At 37.9% G+C, this 18,152-nt stretch overlaps 1 protein-coding gene across 5 annotated transcripts in view; it reads right to left on the bottom strand.

Annotated features, from left to right (window-relative positions):
- Positions 1-519: 519 nt before the first annotated feature.
- The window catches only part of PLAA (phospholipase A2 activating protein), a gene marked incomplete at both ends in the record, with an annotated part of 41,432 nt that continues 23,799 nt past the window's right edge, over positions 520-18,152 (bottom strand). The window contains 7 exons of one of the 5 annotated variants that reach the window (XM_080708522.1): positions 520-1,085; positions 2,214-2,378; positions 6,882-6,983; positions 7,690-7,758; positions 11,703-11,771; positions 14,448-14,667; positions 15,745-15,902. In XM_080708522.1, coding sequence (XP_080564648.1) covers positions 520-1,085; positions 2,214-2,378; positions 6,882-6,983; positions 7,690-7,758; positions 11,703-11,771; positions 14,448-14,667; positions 15,745-15,902 — 1,349 coding nt within the window. The remainder of the gene's footprint in view (positions 1,086-2,213; positions 2,379-6,881; positions 6,984-7,689; positions 7,759-11,702; positions 11,772-14,447; positions 14,668-15,744; positions 15,903-18,152) is intronic. The other 4 variants (XM_080708524.1, XM_080708523.1, XM_080708526.1 and 1 more) reach the window with 4 other exon arrangements.

Raw genomic sequence — 18,152 nt, 5'->3', positions numbered from 1 at the left:
TTACAAATGACTTAAAATTATTTTATATTTTCAACATATAAATTTATAACAAAATTAATTTTTAAAGATTTAAAGTAAATCCCAAAATAAGACCTTGAAATGTGCCAGTGCTGTTGAAAGAATGCAATGAAAGTAGGAAAGTTAAATAAAAAATAATCATCAATAATTAAACAGTTTGATATATACAAGTAGCAGAAGCAGCTTATAGAAATAAAAGCCCTTGGTTTCTCTTCTGTGATTCAGGTACATTAAGAAATATCATTTTGTTGTGTTGTTGTTGATTAGTTTTTCTTAACTTGTATATTCTTGAAGACATCCACATTTACATAAGAAAACCTCACAGTTCATCAGTGCAAAAGTTTTATTTCTTCTTTGTTTCCCTTCCCCGCCACTTTACAAGATCTGAATTTTTCCTTAATCCACAGTATTTTTTTTTAAACATCTGTAATACGTCATGTAAAATGTGAGAAAAAAAAAACACACTAATCAGTTTAAACTTTCAACTCCTCTTCTCCAGTGTTACAGCAAATTTAAGATAAGTCTACAGCATTCACTTACTTTAGCTGGTTCTGAGACTGAGGCATACTTTTTAATTTGAGAATCAACACCTAAAGACTTGGCTAATTGTATAGCATTTGAATCATCACTGATAAGCGTCCCAAGAGCCACGAGAAGTCTAAAAGTGGCTTCTAGGTCTTGTACAACTTCCAAGATTGTGCTAATTACTGACAAGCACTGAGCTTTCCCTTCAATGTTATGGTCTTTATGAAGAAAAACAGAATAGTTCAAGGTCAGTGTAGCCAGAGCAATGTGAATGTTCTTATTGCTCCCTGATTTCAGTTCTATTGCATGGGACATAAGTGATTCCCTGTGAGACATCATGAGCTTTTGTCCTGCCTGGCCAGCAAAACAATTGCAAAAAGTCCTGAGAGCAAGCAGCTGGTTTGCTGGCTTTCCTTTAGGGTTCAGAAGATTGATAAGGTGACTGCTGAACTGAGCCCCTTCCTTTTCATTGCAGAAGTTCTCATTCACACTGGGATGTTTAATTGACAACCGAAGAATGTCGAGTGCAGGAAAAACAATATCTGTTAAAAAGAAAAATTCATTAATGTTTGGGAAAATCTAGAAAATTCCTTATGACTGCTAATCAGGTATTAAGGATTTTATTTTCTCACTATCAAGTAAACAGATGATCATTTTAGAAAATATGAAGTCATGTGTACATGACAAAGTGTACATATTTTCGGAAATCATGCTCCTTTTCATATTTATATACAATGGACTTATTACTATAAGATTATGTATGCCTTAAAAAAATTAAAAAATAAAGTAACTTTCTCAGACTGACAATTTGCATGATACACCTTAAATATTCAATAATAAGCTGAATGAATGTAAGAGAGATCTTACTTTTAAAAACCTTGTAATAAGACCACAGAGTTGAATAGGAAAAGTTCTTCAGAGAAGAATTCAATAAACAAATGGTAATCGAATGCTTATAGTTTAGTGAGAACATTATAATTGAGGGACTGGGTAGACACACTCTGAATCCATGTACTGAACAATCTTCGCATTCTTGTAAGTGAGCAAATCCGCTATTTCTGATATTTTGTGTTCCATAATATAAAGGTAGTATGAAGAATGATTTATAGAGGATCTTCAGAATAAAAAAAACAACCAAATTAAAGTGTAATTACGCCACTAGAAAGAAATACAGAGATAGAGGAAGACATTGGACAATCATCCAAATCTTCAATATAGGACATTTTATAGAATAAAAAGACCTTTTCTTTGGTAAGTCAATGGCATGAAAAAAGGGGAGAGGATACTTTTGGAATTAAAAAAGATTTAAGTGACTTAACCGGAAAAAAAAAAGCCTTATAGCAAGTGCCTGTAACCTAGGATTAACAAGTCACAGAGAGTTTCTTGGATCACTTGCCGGCGATACACAAATCATGTAAAATGGCATACATACTTGTGCAATTCCTAATCCTAAAATGCTTTAAGATCTAAAATATTTTAGTGCCAGGAACCAAACAGTACTTCTGATTCTGATTTTTGGATTAAGGATACTCAACTGGTAAATTTTATGCAAATATTTCAAAATCTAAAAACTCCAAAATCTAAAAGGCTTCTGCTCTCAAGCATTTTAGGAAACACCAGCAATGAGAGAAATGAAAGCTTTCTAGTTACATACTGAAGTATTTGGTTACCTTCAGGCCAGTTAATAGCTTTCCACAAAATATGAAGTTGCTGGGCTGTGGGTTTTTCTGAAGAACTATTACATATTAGAGAAAGTATCTTTTCAAGAAGTACCAAGTCATCCTCAGTTAACTTCTTTTCTTCAGATGCCGTTCCATTAAGTTCCTTAAGTTTTCCTAGAATCCAAAGCCAGAGCTTTAACATTCTGTAAGTACAGTCAGGCAGCTAGAACTAAAGGCCAGAATTTTCAGTAAGAATGCTCTAATGTATAATATTAAGACTTTTCTTGCCAATTACCAAAAACCATAAATAAAAAATAAAGCTGGTGAATCTATTTTTAGCTGAGTACTATATGGTAAATGAAAAGTTCCTGTGGCCAATTTTTTTTTTTACCTATTATTTTCTAAGATATCCTGAAAGTTTCTGTGTCAATTTATTTTTTAAGTCTATCATATTTGTAACCATTAAAAATGGTTTTTAGCTGGGTATGGTGGCACATGCCTGTAATCCCAATAAGTGGGAGGCTGAGAAAAGAGGATCTTGGGTTCCAGGCAAAATCCAGCAATTTAGTGAGGCTCTCAGCAACTTAGTGAAACCCTGTTTCAAAATAAAATATAAAACAGGGCTGGGAGTGTACCTTGGAGGTAGAACGTCCCGGGGTTCAATCCCTAGTATCCCTACACACAAATTTTTCAAGTCAGTATGTTACACAAACCCAAGTGTAAATCAATCTCCTCTATTCTCATGAGAAAATTTATAACAACTTTTTAGCTAGCTTCTATAGTTATCAATAAAGTAGTTGAGCAGGTTAATTTATTGGCTTAATTCCACATGCATATTTGATACATTATTATTTAAGTTTAATAAAACCATTGCCTTTTCTTCCCAGGTTTATAATTTATTTCAAATCTTTCACATGTATCTTTCTTTTGGTGCTGGAGATTGAACCAAAAGGCGTCTCATCACTGAGCTATAGCCCTATCCCTATTTTTTATTTTGAAACAAGGTCTAAATTGTAGAGGGCCTCACTAAATTGCTCAGGCTGGCTGCAAACCTGCAATCTTTCTGTCTCAGCCTCCCAACTACTGGGATTACAAGTGTGCACCACTATGCCTGACTCACAGGTTATCTTTTTTTTGTGTGTGGTACTGGGGTTCCTGGAAGCCCTTCTACCTCCGGGCTACACTCCCAGACCTATTTTGTACCAGTATTGGGAATGGCCTAGCAAGATTTGAAAAAGCTATGATTATTAATATATTTCAAAAATTGGGTGAGGGGCAAATCTGTGCAAGGACTTGGTTCCTGCCTAAAAGCAGGCAACTATTCCAATGTAAATTAACCTAACTAAAGGTGATTAACAAGTCAATAGGAGAAGAGAACTAGGCCTGTCTCTATTTATAAAGACAGATCTACATGATTGGATAAGCTAGCTAAGATGGTAGGAGGGGTCAACCTTCATGAAAGGAGACACCTTGCCACACCTCGCTGGGGAGGTACCTTACAGGATAAGGGGAGGTACCTTACAGGGAAGTTCACTAAGTCAGAATCACACAAGTAAGATGGAGGTCATGGGTATAAAAAGTCCAGTCCACCTGCTGTATCTGGGGAGTGGTGAGTTAGCCCGGGGTCACCCTCCCCCTCTCATGCCATTTTGGCATGGGGCTGTAACTATTTTCTGTATTTCTATCTTTTTAATAAACTTCTTTAAATCTTCAACTGTCTAAGCTATGCATATTTATTCTTAGCTTAGGACAAAAACCTGTGGTTTTTCTGTTTTTGGTCATTTTGGGTTTTGTTACGGGTTGGGGGAAAGTGTGTCCGGGACCCTTGCAGAGGTTCCTGGGGAACAGTTTCCCCACAATCATACTCTCCCTAAACAGTAACATATTTTATACTTTTAATTTGGAAACAGGGTCTCTTAAGCTAGTGTGGCTGGCTTCAAACTTGAGCAATCCTCCTGTCTCCGCCTCCCAAGCGCGGGGATTACAAGCGTGCACCACCACGCCAGGCACAGGTATCTTTAATATCTTCATCCTAGCTGGGAGTGGTGGCACAGACTTGTAATCTTAGTACTTGTGAGGCTGAGACAAGAGGATGCAGGTTCGCAATCAGCCTCAGCAATTTAGAAAGGCCCTCCATAATATAGTAGTAATATCCCATTTCAAAATAAATAAAGTGAAATAGAGCTAGGTGTGTAGCTTAAAGGCAGAGTCCCCTGGTCAATCCCTATTATCACACACACACACACACACACACACACACACACACACACACACACAAAATCTTATCATAACCAATACTACATCCAATCATTAACACTGTTTCTTCAATAATCCAAATTCCTATCACAAAAGATAAAGAAGATAATGTCAAATTTATAAATTTTTATCAATCATAAATGGAAACCTGGACCTGTTTTACTACTCTTTTGGTGTTAAAAAATTTTTTTAAGAGTAGCTAGATGTGGTGGCACACACCTGTAAACCTAGTACATGGGAGGCTGAGACAGAAAGATTGTGGGTTTAAGACCAGCCTCAGCAAGTTAGAGACTGTTCAAAACAAAATAAAAAAAATTAAAAACCGGGCTGGAGATGGAGCCTGGAAGTAGAATGCCCCAGTACCATAAACAGACAAACATTTTAACAAACAAAATACTGAAAACAAAAAAGAAAATATTTTTTCTGTACTGGGTATGGAACCCAGGGGCATTCTACCTCCGACCATAGCCCTATTTTTTGAGACAGGGTCTCAATAAGTTGCAAAGGGCCTCACTAAGTAGCAGCTGAGGCTGTCCACGAACCGCGATTCTCCTGCCTCACCCTCCCAAAGGCTGGGATTATAAGAATGTGCCACCATGCCTGGCTCAAAATTTTTATTTAAGAAACACAAAAAGCTTTAAAATTTGTACAAAAGTATATGTACAAGCCAGGTGTGGTAGCACATGCCTGTAATCCCTGTTCTTAGGAGGCTGAGACAGAAGGATAGGAAGATCTAGGTCAGCTGCAGGAACCAAGTGAAACCCTATTTCAAAACAAACAAACAAAAAAAGGGGTGGGGTACAGATCAGAGGTAGAATCGTCCTGGGTTCAACTCCCAGTACCAAAGAAAAAAAGAAAAAGAGTATATACAAGTGTGCATACAAATTTTTTTGTAAATGAAGAAAATAAATATGAGTGATTTTTGTAAACACAATATGAAGGATGATAATGATCATATCACCTCCCACCTTATTTTCAAGTACAAATCTTATCTTTATTAATTTTTTATATAATATTTGTAGCAAACAAATATAGTTCTCTTAGTCTAAAAGCCATACCACTGTCTTGAGAAAAAATAAATAAAAAAAATTAACAGGAAGAGCAGTCAATTTCATTATTAGTAATTTAAAGTGACCTTTCATTATTTCTAAGTGCCATTAACTTTTTTTTTTTGTGGAACTGGGGGTGGAACCCAGGGGCGTTTCTACCTCTGGGGTATACTCCCAGACCTATTTTATACTTTATTTGGAAACAGGGTCTCACTAAGTTGCTGAGAGCCTCACTAAGTAGCTGAGGCTGGCTTCAAACCTGTGTGATCCTCCTGTTTCAGTCTCCCAAGTGCAGGGATTACAAACTTGCACCACCACACCTGGCCCATTAACTTTTTTTTTTTTGAGGTAGTGGGGATGGAGCCCCGGGGCCTTCTACCTCTGGGCTACACTCCCAGACCTATTATTTTCTTTTTTAATATTTATTTGGAAACAGGGTCTCTTAAGCCAACTGAGGCTGGGTTTGAACCTGTACAATCCTCCTTTCTCAGCCTCCCAAGATTGGGGATTACAAATGTGTCACCACGCCCAGCCCAGTCCATTAACTTTTTAAAGATAAGATTTTTATTTTTAAAATGCTTTACTCAGCTGGGCGTGGTGGCCCACGCTTGTAATCCCAGCATTCTGTAATCCCAGCATTCAGGAGGTGGAGACCTGGAGGATCGTGGTTCGCAGACAGCCTCAGCTACTTAGTGAGGGGCCCTCTCCAACTCAGTGAGACCCGGTTTCAAAATAAAGAATAAAAATAGGGCAGGGGTGTAGCTCGGAGGTCAAATGCCCCTGGGTTCCATCCCCAGACCAGATTAAAAAAAAGAAAAAGAAAAAAAGCTTTACTCATTCATTTTCATTATTTTTTTCCCCTGAAAACATGAATAGCTTGGGGAATAGGACTTACATTGCCTCTCAGTTTTTTTCTTATTAAAGACATCATAAAACATTTATTTTGCCAGGCCCAGTGGTGGCCCATACCTGTAATCCCCGTACTTAGGAGGCTGAGGCAGGAGGATCACAGGTTCTTAAATAGCATCAGCAAGTAGTGAGACTAGCATCTACCTAGGGAGACCTTGTTTCCAGATAATAAATAAAATTGGCTGGGTGTGTAGCTCGAAGGTAGAATGCCTCTGGTTTCAATTCCTCAGTAACACACACACACACACACCCCTGTATGTATATAAGGGTTTTTTTTTAACAAAGATTTTGGGGTTCATTACCAGATTGTATATTTGTAGTCAACATAGTGTGTAATAACATACTGCAAATCTCTATTCATGTAAATACCCATTTCCTGATACATTAGGAAGAGAAACAGCCCTGAAAAGTGTATTCAACAGTCTGTACATAGATGAAAAAAAATCAATCAAAATAAACTTACCTAATATTTGTGTAGGGTTTGCTTGGTCAAAGGTGACAGCCTCTTTTTTAGGGAAGTAAATATTCACTGTTTTAGATGCAGCTGATCGGTAGGCACTATTCCCTATTTACAGAACATAGAATCATAAGTAGTGATAAAAATGAGATTTTTCTAATTGTATGATTCCTTTCACAGTTACTGAAATAAATACTCAATGCATGCAATGAAAAATAACAAGCAATCTGAAGGGGGAAAGAACAAAAAGCGAAAGAAAAAAATGAAGATTATAAAACTATCCTTGCCAAGACCTTTTGCTAGAGCAATATGAGACTTGAACTTACTTTTCTTAAGATCCCCAAATGATTCTTATGCAGAGTGAAAAAAAATTTTAAGAAAATTCTCAAAGCCAAGCCATGAAAATGATTTACTATAAAAAAATTCCCAAGCCAAAAAATGATGCAAATTTCTTACTCTTTTCATTAATTAAAAGCTGCATGAGTTTTTGAAATCTAGAAAAGTAAGGCATGGTAGCACACACCTGCAATTCCAACACTTGGGAAGCTGAGATAGTAGGATCACAGGTTTGGAGCTAGCCTTAGCAATTTAGGAGATCCTAGGGATTTGGGGAGAATGTGTCTCACAATAAAAAATAAAAATGGCTGGGCGTTTAGTTCAAAGATAGAATGCCCCTAGATTCAACCTCCCATGCGAGAAAGAGAGAGAGAGAGGGAAAGAGTAAGAGAGAGAGAAAGAGAAAGACAGACAGAGACACAGATACACACACACAGAGGGAGGGAGGGAAAAAAATAAAGAAATTAAAAGTATGTACCTGTAAATGGGTCAACTCCAGCCATGGTAGTACCCATACTTGTAGAACTTGGCACATAACGCCCAGCACCTATAATACAATAATATTCCTAGTAAGCAAACTACAAATTTTAAAGTTTAAACTATCCCTTCTTTAACTTCTCATTATTAGTCACACTTCCTAAGAGCACTTTTATAAAATAAATGTGGTATAAAATTAATACAGAAAAATGCTTAGAGCAATACAGTGCATATAGTAAGAACCCAATAAATGTTTACTAAAAAGTAATTCTGAAGTGACAAAATAAAAATTAGAGTCCCCTATATATAATAATTATAGAAGTTTAATAAATGACAAAAATGTGAAGATTGAAGATAAAGGCTCCCAGAATAAAATGTGAACCCGATTCTATTAAAGTAAAAGGAAAGGACTAGCTGCTTAATATGTAGAACAATTATAAAAGACTTGTAAAAGTTAGGGATGCTATGACAGCAGCCCAGACACATTTGAGATTATACCTGTGGCTGTTTCATTGATGACAAAAAGAAAAATACAAAAAAATAATTGTAGAAGGAAAAATCAGAGATAAAGGTATTCACAGCCCTGGATGAGCCTTTGAGGGAAGAATGAAGATGAACCATTTTTTCTGGCCTCTCTTGAGTTTATATATATTTAAGAGCTGCTATAAATGGTGCAACATACATAGAAAAACAAATAAAAAAAAAAAAAAGGTGGGGGCTGGCTGTGTTGACCCATGCCTGTAATCTCAGCTACACAAGAACCTGAGGCAGAAGAATCTCAAGTTCAAGGACAGCCTAGGCAACTTAGTGAGACCCTATCTTAAAATAAAAAATACAAAGGGCTGACGTTTAGCTAGGGCTCAGGGTGTAGTTTACTGATAGAATGCTTGCCTAGCATGTAGTGTGGCCCTGTGTTCAAACCCCAATAGGATAAAAAAACAAGAAGGTGGAATAATGTGTCCACAGGCATTAAGAGGCAGAGTGTAGTCCTATACTTTTCTAAATGTGCTCTCTGGTTATCAGAATGAGTCACCTATTTAACATGTAGATTTCTAAAGTCTATCTATAACAGATGCTCTAAATTGGTTCTAGTTCAGAAATAGAGAACTTTAAAAAATGCCTTAAAGCAAACGGTAACTAAGACCATTTAATCCGAATCCTGGTCAGGGTGTTATTTTAACTTCTCCACTAAAGCAGTGAATCAGAACCTCTGAGGCTTGAATACTGGGATAAGAATATTTTTAAAAAGTTTCCCCAATCATTCTTTTTTTTGTGTGTGGTACTGAGGATCGAAATCAGGGACATTCTGTCTCCAAGTTATACCCACAGCCCTATTATATTTTTATTTGGAAACAGGGTCTTGTTAGGTTGATGAGTCTCCCTACTTGCTGAGGCTGTCCTTGAACCTGTGATCATCTTACCTCAGCCTTGAAAGTATTGAGATTACAAGCCTGTGCCTGGTAATGTAGACTGAATCCAAGGAGTTAATACCCTCAGACTTTTTTTTTTTTTAAAAGAGTCTCACAAAATTATTGCATGCTGGCCTCAAATCTGCAATTTTTCTGTCTCAGCTTCCCATGTACTGGAATTACAGGTGTGTCCCATCATGCCCAACTTTCTCAGATCACTCTAATAGACATGAGAATTTTGAATACTGCATAAATTAATAAGAAAAAAAGCCAGGCGTGGTGGCTTTTTTTTTGTTTTTTTGTTTGTTTTTTGTTTGTTTTGTTTGTTGTTTTTTATGTTTGTAATCCCAGTACTTAGGAGGCTGAGACAGGAGGATTGCAAGTTTGAGGCCAGCCCCAGTTACCTAGGCCCTCCAAAACTTAGTGAGACCCTGTTTCAAGGTAAAGAATAAAATATAGGGCTGGGGGTGTAGCTCAAAGGTCAAATGTCCCTGAGTTCAATCCTCAATAACACACACACACACACAAACACACACAAAAAAATAATAATAATAAGGAAAAGAAAAAAGAATTAAGATTAAGTTATAGACTTGTAGGGAAATCTTTGGTTCCTAGTGCAATGGTAAACTTGGGAGAAAAATAATGCATCTTTCTAAATATTCTGTAAGTTCTATGTCATTTAATTTTCCTATCTCAAAATGGTAGAAACTGGTATTTATTTATTTAGTAGTACTGGGGGTGGAACCCAGGGGCTTTTCTACTTCCAGACCTATTTTATACTTTATTTGGAAACAGAGTCTCACTAAGTTGCTGAGTGCCACTCAGTAGCTGGGGCTGGCTCTGAACCTATGTGATCCTCCTGTCTCAGCCTCCCAAGCACTGGGATTACAAGCGAGTGCCACCACGCCAGGCTGATTCTGGTATTTATTTTTTATAGAAGTATAATTCAGTAATCCTAATGATAACATCATTCTCTTCAACATTTAGTATTCTATCTTGCATATCTACATTTTCATTGCATTTTCTGACTGATTGACATTTTACAACAGTGAGAAATGCTCTGGTTATGATGGGCCCAGGAGTTCTCTTGATTTTGCTGGTATTGGCAGGATCTTGGTATGTTCTTTCTGTTCCAAAATGAAGTCATCACTGAGATTCTGAAACATCATAGGTTTCATCAATAACATCAATAACATCATAGGTTTCAGGAAATCTTTGTTCCTGAACTGCTTGAACTGCTGATAAAGTTTTTTTTTTTTTTTTTTTTTTTTTTTTTGCGGCACCAGGGATGGAACCCAGGGACATTCTACCTCGGAGCTACACACCCAGCCCTATTATTATTATTTTTTTTTTTGGTCTTTTTGTTTTAGAAACAGAGTCTCACTGAGTTGCAAAGGGCCTCACTAAGTAGCTAAGGCTGTCGGCTAACGGCAATCCTCTGATCTCCACCTCCCAAATGCTGGGATTACAAGCATGCGAAACCACGTCCAGCTGAAAGTTATCATCTTATCCACTCTTTAGATCCTTATTACCATTGAAATCACATTATGTCATCAAAGACTTTCTTAAAACCACTGTCACAGCCATTTTGCTCAATGGCTGGTTATTTTAGTAAACTGATTACCAATGTGCCAGATAAACATTTGTATCTGGGCCACCAATTCATTCACAGGAGAAAGGAAGTTCACTATGAACAATTCACAATGAGCCTAAAGGGTTGTTGGCTGTCATTTTTATAGCTCATGATACTAAGTCTACAAGACCAGTGGGTTCCTTAAGGGCTATGAGTCTCTTCCCAAATTGGCTATGTCTAGGAACTCTGCCTGAAGATACAACAATAACATCATAAAAGATATTAAGAGCCATCCTAAAATAGAGGCTTCTTCAGTTTCGATAAAGTCCAACTCTGGCAATTTTTCCCCCCAGCAGTGTTGGCGCTGAGGTTTGCATACCTCAGTAAGTAAATTCACTCTGAAGAGACACAAAGACACTTCAAGGGCTTCAAGAAGGCCATTAATAACTTAGTTTAGGAAGACTAATCCTGGTTAGCTGGGTGGAATTTCTCCTTCCATGCTAAGCCAAAATATGCTTGGGCAGACTTCTTGATTGTACTGCTCCATCCAATCATGGACTCACATGGCTCCTCCTCTGCTTGTGACTGGTACCATCTTGCCAATGATAGCACTCATGCTGTGTCCTGGTTGCTGGGTTCCCCTATTATCTAATTTCACAGATAAAAAAAATAGGCTCAGACAGGTTAAGTAACTTGCCAACTCTGCAGAGCAAGTAAGTGGTAGAGCCAGGTTTTAACTAACTGTCTGACTCTAAAACCTATGTTCTTAACTACTCTGCTCTCCTGGCTGGAAGAATCATTGGAGAAAATGATGAGTTCTAAAAATATGCTACTTAAAAGTCATGAGGAAATCTTTAAAACTACACTAGAAAAAAAAGCAAAAATTAGAAGTTAAAGAAAATTCATCAAAATAGAAAATATAAACAAGAGAATTATCAGTTACCAGATAATATCTCCAAAATGTACAGCCATACAATGCAAAATACTATCTATTTAGTAAAAAGGCATACAGGAAACAAAACTACAGCCCACCTGTAAAAGGATCTGTTGTCGGCAATGTGTTAGAAGACCCTGAAGAGCCTGGAACATACCGACCACCACCTGTGCATGCAAAACAAACAAAAAGCGAAGTACACCAAAATTATGAATTTCATAAATAGCACACTGCTTATATTAGAAGAACTTAAGTATGGAGAATAATTGAAGAGCAAGGCTGTCACATATAGAATGACAGAAATTATAATCAACTAGCCGGGCATGGTGGCACATGCTTGTAATCCCAGCATTAGGGAAGCTGACACTGGAGGATCGCGGTTTGCGGACAGCCTCAGCTACTTAGTGAGGCCCGCCACAACTTAGTGAGACCCTGTTTCAAAATAGGGCAGGGTGTGTAGCTCAGAGGTCAAATGCCTCTGGGTTCTATCCCTAGACCCGCGAAAAAAGAAAAGAAAAAAAAAAGAAAAGAAAAAAAAAAGAAATTATAATCAACTCTTAAGGCTGGGAAGAAATTAAAATTCATGCGATCCTTCACTTTTTTTTTCTAACACTAACACTTTCTCAGCTCCAACATATAAATAATAAAATGACTATAGTCTAATATGAAAAGAATTGCAGGTGATCTCTGACCTAAATAATATACACATATTAATCATTTTCTATCCCTGTTCCTATACAAATTCACTAAAATTCCTGCTGTTGCTGTTGGTATCAAAACCACAGGCATTAAATGTTAATCTTTTAGAGAAGCTCTGGTTCATTAACTCACAGTCAAACAGTATGCACAGTGCTGGGGATCCAGCAGGGAACAAAATTGCTTATATCTACTGAAGCTTACAACCTACTGGTGAAAAGACTATAAAGAGAAAGTTCTACACAGGAACCCGATTTACATTTATACATTTACAAATGTGCGATGTGTGAGAACACACACATACACACACACACACACACACACACACACACTGTGGTACTGGGGATTGAACCTAGGGGCATTCTACCTCTGAAGTACACTCCCAGCCCTATTTTTTATTCTTTATTTTGAAACAGGGTCTCACTAAGTTGTGGAGGGCCTCACTAAATAGCTGAGAATAAAATCTGTACTAAATTTCACTATAACATACCCCCCCCCCCAGTACTAGGGATTGAACTCAGGGGCATTCTACCTCCAAGCTACACTCCTAGCCCTATTTTTTATTCTTTACTTTGAAACGGGGCCTCACTAAGTTACTGAGGCTGGCCTTAAACCTGTGATCTTTCTGTCTTAGCCTCCCTACACACACATGCCACCACACCCAGCTCATATTTTTAAAAATAGAAACTGGGGTCTAAGGTATAGCTCAATAATAGAACCACAGCAAAAGGTGAATCTATGTAAGAAAACTTATAAGCTTCTTTATACTTCAAATGACAGAAACAAAATTTCTTAACTTTATTTATTTATTTATTTGCATGTCTGGGGATGGAACCCAGGGGCGTTCTACCTCTAAGCTACACACCCTGTCCTATTTTTTATTCTTTATTTTGAAACTGGGTCTCATTGAGTTGCAGAGGGCCTCACTAAGTAGCTGAGGCTGTCCACGAACTGCAATCCACCGGTCTCAGCCTCCCAAATGCTGGGGTTACAAGTATGCGCCACCATGCCCGGCTGACTTCTTAACTTTATTTAGTTTACAACTAGGCTTTTTACTATAGGTTGTGTGTGTGTGTGTCTGTGTGTGGTGGTGGTGGTGGTGGTACTGGGGATCGGACCCTGGGGCATTTGACCTCTGAGCTACACCCCCTGCCTGCCCTATTTTTAAATAGAGTCTTAGTAAGTTGTAGAGAGCCTTGCTAAGTAGTTGAGCTGGCTGTGAACCTGCAATCCTAGTGTCTCACCCTTCCAAGTACTAGGATTACAAGCATGCACCACCATTCCCAGCTGGAACTACAATTTTGAAGAAGATAATTTATAATTAGTTCTATAAAATAATTTGAGGGTTAAAGTATAAACAGGAAGTAAATATCTCTAGATCTTGGTTTCTATTTAAACAACTAAGCATAAAGGGTTCTAAATACAACAAAAATAGCCAGGTGTGGGCGCAAGCTTGTAATCTCAGCATTTGGAAGGCCGAGTTAGGAGGATCACTGTTTGTGGACAGCCTCAGCTACTTAGTGAGGCCCTTTGCAACTCAGTGAGAACCTGTTTCAAAGTAAAGAATAAAAAATAGGGCTGGGGTAGTATAGCTCTAAGTTACAATACCCCTGGGTTCCATCCCCAGTACTGTAAAAATAAATAATTGAATAAATAAACACATCAAAAAAAAAAAAATCAACCAAGCTGTGGGTATAGGTCAGTTGTAAAACATGTGCTTAGGCATACCCTTGGGTTAAATCCCCAGTACAAAAAAAGGAAACAAATACTGATTGCAATAGTTTGATCTACAATGTCCCTAATGCAATGTTCACAGGTAGGGCTTCTGAGAGGTGACTGGCTCATGAGGGCTCTGGATGCTCACAGTGAGTGGTAGAAACTGTAGAAAGTGTGACTTCCTGGAATGGAATGGGTCCTTGGGGGCATGCCCTAGGTCTCTTCCTTTCACTCTGCTTCCTGGCTGTCAGGAGGTGAGATGTTCTGTCTTACTATAGACCCAGAATCAATGGAGCCAAGTGACCATGGAATTGAAACTTCTGAAACCATGACCCAAATTCTTTCCTCTTATAAGTTAATTTTCTCATGTATTTTGTCACAGCAACAGAAAACTGACAAACACATAAGACTTAATACAAACACTAACTCACCTGTAAATGGATCTGAAAAACTGGTATTCCCAATGCCAAATGTTTGACCTTTTGTGTTATCAATTATAAATTTAGCCACCTGATCCAAAAACATGGGATTCAAATCATTCTTCTGCAAGAAGTTGTATGCAGCTAGCCAGGGATCCTCACTGGTATTATACGGCAATTTATATGATGGCCCTCCTTCATTAACATCAATTGAGAAAACATAATCAAATTCCTGATAGGAATATAAAACAAAGAGAAACGGTTACCATTTTCCTGTTATACATATGCTAATGGCATACAACACAACACAGATATTATTGTTCTTTGTTTTAATAATTATAGTACTTATATAGTCTCCAAAGTACAATGTTAAAAGCTTCATCTTTGGCAGATAAAATTAGTAGCAACCATCTGTATCTGCTGTATGTATTTCACTGGGGGAGAGCAGCTGCCGGTAGTGATGGGGGATGAATTACAACTATCTAATAATTCTAGGACCAAAGGAGAGTTTCTAATTGGTTGGTCTCAAGGACAAAAGTATCAACTGTTTTGTGCCCTACTCACCCAAACATGCTGGTATTACAAGCGCTGCCCTATAGACCCTCATGTTAAATGCAGCCAGGAATTAAGCATTAGATGAGAGGTGACATAGAAGCTCCTATTCAAAATGGTTCTGAAGTGTTATATTTGGGAACTCCTAGAAGACAGATAAAGCTTTCTCTACGTAGAAAGATATATATTTTTTTAAATCTATTTTTTTGGTGGTAGTATTGGGAATTGAGCCCAGGAGAATTCTACCTCCGAGTCACACCTCCAGTCCTATTTTTTATTCTTTATTTTTGAAACAGGGTCTAAGTTGTGGAAGGCCTATGTAGCTGAGATGGGCCCCTAACCTACAATCCTCCTTGTAACAGCCTCCCAAGTACTGGATTAAAAGCATGTGCCACTGCACACAGCTTAAAAATTCTATTTTAGGACAGAAAAAAATGATAATTTCCCTGCAGTGACATATATATATATATATATTTTTTTTTTGGTGGTACTGGGGTTCCTGGAAGCCCTTCTATCTCCGGACTATACTCCCAGACCTATTTTTACATTTTTATTTGGAAACAGGGTCTCCTAAGCTGCGCGATCCTCCTGTCTCTGCCTCCCAAGCGCGGGGATTACAAGCGTGTGCCACCACGCCCGGCTCGACATATTTTTAAAATGTCAAAACACCAAAGAAAACTTTATCAGCATGGGGAAAAAGAAAACTTAATTTGTCTAATGGTTTAAGATGACAATTATACAGTATAAGGTAACATACTTTTCCTTCATATAAAACTTTTCCAGATGTTTGCTGATTAGCACCAGATGAGCCAACAACATCACCAATTTTTATCCACCTTCCTTCACTAACACTCCACTGATAGGCTTCAACTCTCTCCCCATCTCTAATTAGACGAGTCTGTCCTTCTCTAGTACCTGAAAATAAAAATTTCAAGAGTCAAAAGTAGAATGGCAAAATAAAATTTAAAAACATTTAGGTAGAAAACTCTTAATGTTAAAATTTATGTATGAAAACTGACATTCTGATTTAAAAGAAAATTTATTAAACAAAAGATGTAAAAATGTAATTCTACTCAAAGGTGATGAAAAGAGAATAATGGTTAAGAGGAAACTATATTCAATAAAGGAAGTTTTAAAAACTGTGACGCGGAATTGGGCATGGTGGTATACACTTATAAACCCAGCTACTTGGGAGGCTGAGTCAGGAGGATTGCAAACTGAAGGCCAGCCTGGGTAACTCAGCAAGACCTGGTCTCAAAATAAAAAAAAAGGAATGGCGATGTATCTCAGTGGCAGGCTGTCTAGCATGTGAGAGGCCCTTGGTTCAACTCTCATTCCAAAAAAAAAAAAGTGATTCTATTAGGAAGTAACTGGCCCAATTAAAATAAAAAACAAGTTTTAGCATCAAATACCTCCTGCCTATGTATTTTATTTCAGAAAATGGCTCTTCATTTTTTTCAGTGACTGAGGTCAAAAAGCTAAGTCTGATATCTCTTTTTCTCAATTCCATAGCCAATTCTTGAACAATTTCTACCCACTCATTCTTTAAATACATACGAATAGAAAACTATGCATGTCTTCTCAATATCACTATCTTTGTTTCCCCTCAGTACTGGGGATGAAACCCAGGGGCATTCTACCTCCCAGCTACACCACCAGCCCCATTTTTTATTCTTTATTTTGAAACAGGGTCTCACTGAGTTGCAAGAGACCTCACTAAGTAGTAGCTGAGGCTGTCTCTGCCCCCCGAATGCTAGGATTACAAGTGTGCACCACCACGTCCAGCTTATCACTATATTGATCACTTAGTAAAAGATATCATCATTTCTCAGCTGGATGGATTAAATAAATGATCTCCTACATTTGTTCTTGATCCTTCACAGCATATATTCAACTCAGCAAGCATTAACATTTCTTCAAAAATTTAAACTCTTCAATCACTTCTTTATTCACATTTTTTTTTCCCCAGTACTGAGGCTTGAACCCAGGGGTATTCTTCCTCTAAGTTATACTTACTTCACCCCCCAGTTCTTTTTTTTTTTTTTTTTTTTTTGCAGGTCTGGGGATGAAACCCAGGGTCATTAGACCTCTGAGGTACACCCCTGTCCTATTCTTTACTCTTTACTTTGAAACAGGGTCTCACTAAGCTGCAGAGGGCCTCACTAAGTAGCTAAGGTTGTCCACAAACCACGATCCTCTGGTCTCAGCCTCCTGAATGCTAGGATTATAAGCATGCACCACCACACTTGGCCCCCCAATTTTTATTAAAAAGTTTTTTTTAAAATTAGGAATAGAACCCATGGGCCTTCTACCTCTGGGCTACACACCTGACCTATTTTATATTTTATTTGGAAACAGGGTCTCACTAACTTGCTGAGGGCCTCACTATCTAGCTCAGGCTGCTAGGCTGGCTTAGAATCTCAGCCTCCTAAGTACTGGGATTACAAGTGTACGCCACCATGCCTGGCTTAATTTTTAAATTTGAAACAGGAGCTCACCAAGTTGGTTGAGGCCTAAGTCGCTGAGGCTGACATTGAACCTACAATCTGCCTGTTTCAGCCTCCCAAGTATTGGAAATACCAGTGTGCAGCACCATATCCAGATTTACTAAAAGCCTAAGTCCTTTGAGTTGTTAAGACCCAATATAAACTGCCTCAGCCATCCTCTTTGACTTTGTCTACTCATCACTCCAAGTTAACCATGGACTTATCTATCATCCATCTATCTATCTATTATCTATCTATTATCTATCTATCTATCTATCATCCATCCCTAGTACTAGTACTGAGGATTGAGCCCAGGGGCATTCTATTTCCAAGCTACATGCCCAGCCCTATTTTATTTTTATTTGAAACAGGATCTCACTAGGTTGATGAGTATCTCACTACTTGCTGAGGCGTTCTGGGATCTACAATCCTCATACAGATGTCGACAAGATTAGCTTCTTTGCCTACCTTTTTTTGAGACAGTGTCTTGCTATGTTGTTCAGACTGGTCCTTAATGACTGGGTTCAAGTGATCCCCACCACCTTAGCCAACCAAGTAGCTGGGATTAAAGGGAAGTACCACCATACCTGACTATTCCTTTGCTTTCTTAAGAATTTTACTTATATTCCATCATCTTAACATCCCTTTTACCAACAAGTTGTTTCAGTTTAAGTAAACA

The sequence above is a fragment of the Muscardinus avellanarius genome (genome assembly GCF_963383645.1).
Source record: "Muscardinus avellanarius genome assembly, chromosome: 13".
Classification (NCBI taxonomy): Eukaryota; Metazoa; Chordata; class Mammalia; order Rodentia; family Gliridae; genus Muscardinus; species Muscardinus avellanarius.
Note: the sequence above shows the minus strand (reverse complement) of the source record. Positions and strands in the feature narration are given on the sequence as shown.